Raw genomic sequence first — 10,026 nt, forward strand, 5'->3', positions numbered from 1 at the left:
TACAACATTAACGCACATGTGCACCACATCGACTTTTATTTTATTATTATTTTTTCCATACAATACAACACTTCTACACATACACAATACACAAATATTGAATATATGCAATAAAACACTATTAAACTCAAAAATACATAGTAATAAACATGTGTAATACAACGGTATCGCACAGTAATACGTATGTGCATTACAACGGTTTTTTTATATTTTTTTGGAGTGAAATATAAGAAAATATAAGAATAATGGCTAAAACAGAATTTTGAAAATATTTTTTTATTTTTAATTAAAAATAATTCTTTAGGAGTTTTTAAGTTTTCTCTCTAAAGGTGAGTTTTTTCTTGATCCTCTTCCTATATATATATATGTATATATATATGTGTGTGTTATGCAGCAATAGAAAACAAATTCATATAAACTATAAAGGAAAACAAAAATAGAGTTGTGTCGATCATATGTTCATAAAATACTCTAATTGGTTGAGCTCAATATGAAGTTTTGATCACGTATATCAACCTACACTAAACAAAATGGGATTTTTACATATTTTCTTTTCCTAATCTTTAAAAATTATATATTTCTTCAAAATACAAGTTTTTAATGCAAAATGTACAATGCTCTTTAAACATGGTTTGGGAAAATATGTAATTTCAAAGTTTAGGAATGGGAAATATGTAAATGCCCCAAACAAAATATATAGATAAAATATGGGAAAATCCCCAAAATAGCCCATCTACAAAATGAGATTCTAACTTTGTCCCATAAACTTAATATTTCCAAAAATGGCCCTCTCTAACTCATCTTTGACCATGTATTAGGAAATCTAATGCGTCTTTGACGACATGTTAGCATAACGCGTCGTCAAAGACGCGTTGGATTTCCTAACACATGGTTTAAGACGCCAACACGTCATCAAAGACGCGTTAGATTTCCTAACATATGGTTAAAGATGAGTTAGGCCTCCAAACACGTAGTCAAAGATATGTTAGCATCAAACGCATAGTCGAAGATATGTTAGCTTTTTTGTTTGTTTTTTTAATATTATATTTTTTTAACTAGTTTCACTTATATTTGTTTTTCTTTTATAACTTTTAATATATAAAAGTTTTATATTATTTCGAATATACCGACGAGACATGCTTACTTTTACCTACTGATCGACATAAACTAACTCAAACTCAAGCCGTGCCAAATCAATATCAAAATATTCAATAAAATTTGACCCTGCTCGGTTTTAAATAAAATTTATGTCGGTCCGTAGATAAAAGTAAACATTTCTCGTCGGTATATTCGAAATTATATAAAATTTTATATATTAAAAGTTATAAAAGAAAAACAAATATAAGTAAAACTAATTATAAAAATATAATATTAAAAAAACAAACAAAAAAGCTAACATATCTTCGACTACGCGTTTGATACTAACATATCTTTGACTACGTGTTTGGAGGTCTAACTCATCTTTAACCATATGTTAGGAAATTTAGCGCGTCTTTGACGACGTGTTGGCATCTTTAACCATGTGTTAGGAAATCCAACGCGTCTTTGACGACGTGTTATGCTAACATGTCGTCAAAGGCGCGTTAGATTTCAAAGATGAGTTAGAGAGGGTCATTTTTGAAAATATAAAGTTTAGGGGACAAAGTTAGAATCTCATTTTATAGATTGACTATTTTAGGGATTGCTTAAAAACTCTATCTCATTTTATAGATTGACTATTTTAGGGATTGCTTAAAAACTCTAATTGGTTGAGCCTACTATGAAGTTGTGTCAATAAAATGTTACACAAAAACTCTAATTGGTTGAGCCTACTATAAAGTCGTGTCGATAAAATGTTGCATGAAAACTCTAATTGTTATTCTGTTTAAAGCCTATAAAATTGTGTCGATAAAATATTACATAAAAACTCTAGTTGTTATTTTGTTTAAAGCCTAATTCAGAAAGGCTAAGCCTAATTGTTTAATTATGTTTAGGTTTATGGTTTGCTATTAAAAAAAACAATTATGTTTATTACAGTTAAAACGGTAACATAAGGACCGGATATGCTATTGAGCTATTGATGTCACGTGACAATGGAATTTTTTATAAAGTGGTGCTTATTTCAAATATTTGATCACCAGGGGTGCTAGGTATTATTTTTAATCACAAGAAGGGTTTTCGTGGTTAGTATTGACGAATAAGGGAACAATAGGGATGTAGGAGATATCAGAATTGTAACCCACTTGTTCATCATTAGAAATTACAGTTTAACTCTTATTCGCCACTAGCAATGACAATTTAATTCTTATTCGCCACTAGCAGTGGCAATTAACCCTTGCTCTGACATAAAGCTTTTTATTCTCTTATTGCTTACTTATTCGCCAATACTAACCCCAAAAACCGCTCTTGTGATTAAAACTAATACCCAACACCAATTGCGATCAAATGCTTGAAACAAACCCTACTTTTAAAAAAATTCGTGATGGTGAGGTATTTTTTGTTATATATTATCTAATGCTTGTTATTTACTTATTTATATGTTATATAAGTATCTGGCACTAAAATAACACCAAACCAGTAAAAATAAATTCATGGATCCACTACTATTAATTACATAGTTAAAAGGAATATTAAATCAAAATGTGAGTTAGAATTGTATAAAATTTTAGTACTCGGGGAATATGGCATGATCATGATGGACCATAACATACACTCATACAGCCTTGCAAGCAAGCAAGAAAAAAGCAAAAGACCAAAAGACATTGTTTTTAAATTAAAGGTGACCATGTAAAGTCTCTTTTGGACCCATTCAAATTTTGAAACACTTTAGGGACCAATTCGACAAACCCCCAAATTTGTGGATGGTCAACTAATCTAACCTAGAGCTCCACACAATACTTTCTTTGCTTGTGATGGTGGGGAAACTTCTATTGTCAGAACTTACAAGATAAGTTGAGATAATGACTGATGAACAAATATATTTGTAGTGATATAAGAAAACTACTAAAGGTTATATTAATTTTTTTGTGTAAGGATGTTAAATTTTAATTATGTTAATATCGTTGAGGCGCAGCTTATTATCTGCTTATATGTCTCTCTATTGTAATTAGATTTTTTGTTAAATTATCAATGGTGGGTTTGTGAACATGTAAGACTTTATTTATAACATTTTCATCCATTTTAGACGTTTTATAAAATCATGCATTAGATTTCTTCCACACAAAGGCGTTCTAGATTAACAAAAGCATAAATCATTTAACATGTGATATATGCTCAATTAACTACATGCAATAATTTCTTGTTTTCATAAATATAGTTTGAAAATGATATGGATCATGTTTCATTCACGACCAGTGGCCACTTAGATTTGATATTTCTATAAGTTAAGTCTCCTCTGTAGCTTAAAAAGTTATAAACTTAGGGGCGCTTGTTCTACCTTGGTTGTTCTTTAACAATTTTGAAAGAGCAGTGGCATAGGTGGTGAGGGAGTGTGAGGTTCAAATTCCTTTTGAGTTATTTCTTTCACAACTTAGAACGAGTTTTTGGAAAAAAAAAATTGCAACTTTATTTATTCATTATCTAACTAAACATGTTATAATTTAAATTCAAAGTGCATTAGAATGTGATAATTGGTAAATCAATGCTTGACTCTTTCATTCATTCAACATCGTATAAATACAAGATACAATCAATATAAGTTAGGCAATGATATTTTGTGGTAATCATGCCATAATACAATATACATCATATCTTCTAATAATATACATGTATTCTCTAATATACCCCCGCAATCTAAGCGGGAGGATCCCGAACGCTTAGACTGGCCCGAAAATCTTCGAATAAAGCACGTGGTAATCCTTTGGTGAAGATATCAGCAAACTGAAACCGTGACGGCACGTGTAGAACTTTAATCTGGCTTCGTTGAACCTTTTCTCGTACAAAATGGATGTCAACTTCAATATGTTTTGTGCGTTGGTGTTGTACCGGGTTTCCCGAAAGATAAATTGCACTCACATTATCACAATATACCAACGATGCCCGAGAAGGGGGGCGTCGAAGTTCGAGAAGTAGGTTACGGATCCAACAAATTTCAGCCACAACGTTAGCAACCCCACGATATTCCGCCTCCGCACTAGACCGAGAGATTGTGGATTGTCTTTTCGAGGACCAAGAGATCAAATTATCACCAAGGTAAACACAATAGCCAGAAGTAGATCTGCGGGTGTCCGGACACCCTGCCCAATCAGCATCGGTGTATGATACTAAAGAAGAAATTTGACCATGACGCATATATAGAATTGGAAATAGTACCCTTAACGTAACGTAGGATCCGACGAAGAGCATGCAGATGAGCCGTACGTAGTGCGTGCATATGCATGCAAATTTGTTGTACCGTGTAAGATATATCGGGTCTCGTAAATGTCAAGTACTGAAGAGCCCCTGCAAGTCGCCGGTACATGGTGGGATCCTCAAGAAGAGAGCCAGAATCGGCACTAAGTTTACCCGTAGTATCAACCGGTGTGTGTGCCGGATTACATTGTGCCATGTTGGCACACTGAAGGATATCCAATGCATAAGTAGACTGAGAGAGAAACATACCATTTTGATCCCGAGAAACCGATAACCCCAAAAAATAACTCAATGGTCCAAGGTCCTTCATCGCAAACTCGCTAGAAAGATGCGACAAAATACGTTCCTTTAATGACACTGATGAGGTAGTGATGATAATGTCATCTACATAAAGTAGAAGGTAAGCAGCGTCACGACCATGAGTATAGATAAATAAAGAATGATCACAAGAACTGTGACGAAACCCTAAGGTGGTCACATAATCTGTAAACCGTTAATACCACGCTCGCGGGGGAGGGGGGGCTGTTTTAAACCATATAGAGATTCCTTTAAACGACACACATGATGAGGCAGATGGGGATTTCTGAAACCCATGGGTTGATGCATAAAGACTGTCTCAGATAAGTTTCCATGAAGAAAAGCATTTTTTACGTCCAACTGACTAATGTCCCACCCATGAAATAGTGCTATAGATAAAACAGTCCGAATGGTTGCTGGCTTAACAACCGGACTAAAAGTCTCATCACAATCAACTCCAACCTATTGAGACCTGCCATCACACACAAGACGAGCCTTATACCGCTCAAGAGCACCATCAGATTTAGTTTTATGTTTAAAAATCCACATACACCGAATAACATTCATGTTCGGTTGATGTGGTACCAACTCCCATGTCTCATTTTCAATAAGAGCATTGAATTCATCTGTCATAGCACGGGTCCAAATATGGCTCGCTAAGGAGTCGGCTGGGCTGCGGGGAAGAGGCTCAAAAGTGGTATGAGTGTGTAGGTTAAATATGGGCTTGGGTTTGGTGATGCCTTCCATGCCGCGGGTGGTCATGGTTCGGCTTGGTGGAGGTGGAGGGAGGAAGGTATGGATGCGGGAGATGAGTTAAGGACCAATGAGAAAGTAGGGGTGGTGGTAGTAGTAGAGTGAGTTGGAGTAGGGGGTGGTGAGGGTTCGGTGTGGCTTGAGGGAATATATTGGGCCATGGGTGAGAGGGGTGGGCGAGCCGTGGGTGAGTTAGTGGTTTGGTCAGAGTGGGCCGTGGGTGAGGGAGTAGTGGGTTGGGCCGATTGAGTAGTCTAGATAGAGGGTGAAGCTTGAGGTATAGGATCGGGTTGAGTATCCGAGTGTGTAGAAGGAGGGGGTGTGGAGATGTCCAAAACACCGGGGATGTGTTGGACGAAAGAGTGGAGTGTAGGAAGTCATAAGAGGGGGGAAGGTTTTGTAGATTAGCAAAGGGAAAGACGGTTTCGTCAAAGACAACATGTCGAGACAAGATGATTTTACCTGTAGAGAGTTCATAACATTTGTATCCTCGATGATTAGATGGGTAACCAAGAAAGACACAGGGTGAGGAGCGGTTTTGGAGTTTATTAATGAAGGTAGATGGGAGAAGAGGGTAGCAAAGACATCCAAAGGTGCGAAGATGGGAGTAGATGGGTTGTGTATGATATATGAGTGAAGAGGGGGTAAGGTTTTGTTTGGTTTTGCTAGGTAGGATATTGATGAGATTGGTGGCAAGTTGAAGAGCATGAGGCCAAAAATTTGGGGGTACGGATGCATGTGTAAGAAGTGTACGAATAATGTTGTTGACGGAACGAATTTTTCTTTCGGCTTTACCGTTTTGGGAAGAAGTGTGAGGACAAGAGAAGCGAAAAAACATGCCGTTTATGGTGCAAAATTCATGAAACAATTTATTATTATATTCGGTGCCATTGTCACATTGAAAGGTTTTGTTGTGGATATTAAATTGGGTAAGTATGAATTTATGAAAATTAAGAAATATAGAGAATACTTGTGATTTATTTGTGAGGGGAAAGGTCCAAAGATAGTTTGTGAAATCATCTAGATATAGAATGTAATAACGGTGACCGCCGGTGCTAAGCACAGGGGACGTCCACACATCACTATGCAATATATCAAATGGCAGATGAGTAATAGACAAAGAATCATAAAACGACAATTTAACATGTTTACCAAACACACAAGATTGACAAATATGATTAACATAAGGTTTAGAAACGGAAATAAATTTTTGTTTATTCAAATGTTGTAAAAGAGAAATGCCATGATACCCTAGTCTTTTGTGCCAGAGGTCCTGAGAGAGAGCAGCAAAGGTGGTTGGACTTGTAAACTTAGAAGATATGTTTATTAGCCAAACTATCCCTCTAACAAATACCGAGTATGATGCTATCGGTATGTTTATTAGCCAAACTATCCCTTTACCGACTTTCTCTCAAGCTAGATCTAGACTCACCCAAGAAGAAACCAGGAGGGTCGGATCTGCCTCGAACACCTTTACGGGTACGGGAACAGCTTTACTCTCCACCATGCAAAACCCACCGCGTGAAAGTTCTGGTCGGGGTTCTGCAGGTTCGAACTATGAAAATCGAGGCACTTATGATTCTTCACAACACGGTCGTGGTTGTGGAACTCGTGGTCGGGGTCGGGGTCGGGGTCGATCTCGCGGGAGAGGTTATTCTGGACAAAACAACACTCATGGCCAAACCCATCAAAATATTGTATTATAGTTTGGCTAATAAACATACCGGTGACCAACTGTAGTACAAGTTTCGGGTCGGACATTAGCGCTCCAACGTTAGCCAATTGATCGGCAATGACCTTTATTTCTTGGCAATAAAAGGAAATATTCGGAAAGGATTCCAGTTTAGGGTTGTTTAAGCGGGTTTTCAAGGCTATGGCACGAGAAGCTTGATTGTCTTGAAAAAGATTAGCAATGGCATCCCAGGTCTCTTTTGCAGTAGCTTTTGGTTTTATAACATTCATGAGTAGGTTTTGAGATATGGAACCGTAGATCCATTGTTTAACAATCGCGTCTAGTCGATCCTAAGAAGCAAGAACGACCTGCGCTTTGTCTTTGTGTCTATCAGCAGCGGACGACGAGGAGGAGGAGCGCGTAGGTGGGATGATATGATCGAGTACCTCAAAGATGGTACAATGAATTGTAAACAATTTGACCCATGAAGTATATTGGCTGTTTTCAAGATCTAGTGTGAGGGGGACAAAGTTTCGGATGTTGTTTACCGTGAGGGCTGAGTGTATGTTGGCCATTGCTGGTGTGTTGGTGGTGTGCAAAAAATTGTAGGTAGCAGGATCGAAAGAGAAGAGCCGGAGAAAAGAGAAGACCGACGCTAGGGTTTTGGAAGGAATGATACCATGATAGAATATGATAATTGGTAAATCAATGCTTGACTCTTTCATTCATTCAACGTCGTATAAATACAAGATACAATCAATCTAAGTTAGGCAATGATATTTTGTGATAATCATGCCATAATACAATATACATCATATCTTCTAATAATATACATATATTCTCTAATAGTGCAATTTCATTATAAATATGCAAACCAAACAGGCCCCAAGTTTATGACAACATTTATGTTTCTTAAAAAGAAAGTAAAAAAATAAATCGAGTTGTTCACCAAGCTTAAGTGCAACATGGTACAAAGACTAGGTCATGAAGAATGATTATGTTTATGTATGAAATCATTTTTATTCTTTTTCTATATTCTTATATGATGTTTGGGACACCTATGTTATCCAAATTTAAAACAATATAAACTAGTTTATTCTTTTTGTTTTTCATATTAATTATATTAGGTGATGTTTGTGGCACAAATGTTATCCTTTATTTTAAAAAAAATAATAATGTAAACAATTGAACAAGGATCATTGAAGTTTTGGGTGTATGAACGCGAGATTGAGCCCAAAATGCCGAATGCTGGTGATGTCATAATCTTTGAACTGAGGCTCGTAATTTATTTATTAGTTTTTATAGATTTTAAATAAAACACTGTAGGGTCGGACACAATAAACAAGACACAAAATGTGAAGAACGGTATATGTGGTCACGACTCACGACTAAAACTTGAAAAAGAAAAAATAAATAAAAAAAAAACATACAAATTGGCCCGTCATTTATTAAAATAAATTGTCATTTCTTCCTAGGAATTCCAACCTCTTATTAATTAAAGGTCAACTCACACTATGTTGATGTGTTTCAAGCCTGAATGAGATGGACGTGGTGGATCGCATGACTGCCATGGGTAGTTCAGCTCGCTATGTCCGTGAAACCAGACAAGCAACAGACGAGTAGGGGGCATAATTAAAAAACAATAATTTTATTGAACGAAAAAAAGATAGAGTAAATTACACAAATAATCCATGTGATTTGGGAAATGCAACATGTTTTGATACAAAGCCAAAATAGTAGCATATTTTGGGTTTATGTTTTTTAGTTGGCAAAGAGTGTTGGTATTAACACTAACTACCGCTATCTTTTTTATAAGTAACAGTAAAACGACCAAAATAATCTTGAATATTATATACAAAAGAATATTGATTTTAAATAATCCAAATTATGTCATATTGACAAATAACAATCTCAACTTTAAACTTGGTTCAGCGGTTCCAACTAAAGAGATATTTGTTTTTAACGGACCGCGACTAACGAATGTTAGCTCCGCTAGTGATTTGCTGATATAGACCTTCTTCTCTGGTCACACTATCAACATGGCCCTTTTCCCCACATCGACTACAACCCATTTGAACCTCATGCCTAGTCAGTTTGCCAGGTCTTTTAGGATCTTCATGTGGATCCCTCTTTCTGTTCTTCTTTGGTCTACCAGGAGCTTTCTCGATTGGAGGTGGGTCAAGAAGGTAATCAACAGATGGCCAATATCTTTCACCAGCCAAAGGAAGAATGATGAACTCATAGGACTTCATGTATTGTTCCTTGTGGTAACACTTATTAAAAAACTTCTCTGCAATTTTTTTAAAAACAACAACTGCACAAACATGCTTACAAGGAATACCTGTTAAATCCCATTTTTTACAGGTGCATGTTTTCTTGATCAAATCCACATAGACATCATGATAATCACTAACTTCAAACACATTATGAGATGATGGAAAAACTTCACATTTATAAGCCATATTTTTCTTCTTATTTAGCTTCAGCTGTATCCTAGGGCACACAGTCACAACTTGACTAAACATTTGTGTCTGCATCTTAGTGAGCCTAGTCATGATTGCTTTCCTAATGTCCTGTAATATGTTGATAATGTGTTTAGACCTAGACTGAATGATGTAACCATTAGAGGTCTCTGCCATGTTGTTTAAAACTACACCACATTTTGTGAGATTATTAAGAAAACATCTTGAAAAGCACTTTAGATTTTTTTTCAAGAATGCTTCCACCGCATCAGGTAATATTTCCTTCATAACGTTGATTGCATCTTTATTGTTAGGCTTTGTCACACCCCGACTTAGGGCCTAGAATTATGACTAATAGTTGGTACATGTTTTGTAAATATACTAGAGTTGTGGGTTACTTTTAGCGGAAGACTTTGATTATAATTAATAATATTATTTATTTTGAAAACTTCTAGAATAATAAATATTTGAGCATTGTACAATACGTGATGAATTTGGTTATAATATTTTAAT

The 10,026-nt window shown here is 35.9% G+C and overlaps 1 protein-coding gene across 1 annotated transcript; it reads right to left on the reverse strand.

The window, feature by feature from the left end:
• Window positions 1-9,024: 9,024 nt before the first annotated feature.
• LOC143597391 (uncharacterized) lies at window positions 9,025-9,690 on the reverse strand. Its single transcript, XM_077075902.1, has 2 exons — window positions 9,393-9,690; window positions 9,025-9,341 (listed from the first exon to the last, which is right to left on the reverse strand). Exons 1-2 carry the CDS (start codon window positions 9,688-9,690, stop codon window positions 9,025-9,027), a joined length of 615 nt encoding a protein of 204 aa, XP_076932017.1.
• Window positions 9,691-10,026: the final 336 nt, after the last annotated feature.

The sequence above is a fragment of the Bidens hawaiensis genome, unplaced genomic scaffold (assembly GCF_021521415.1).
Source record: "Bidens hawaiensis isolate Kalapana, Puna unplaced genomic scaffold, B.hawaiensis_p1.1 tig00048205_1, whole genome shotgun sequence".
Classification (NCBI taxonomy): Eukaryota; Viridiplantae; Streptophyta; class Magnoliopsida; order Asterales; family Asteraceae; genus Bidens; species Bidens hawaiensis.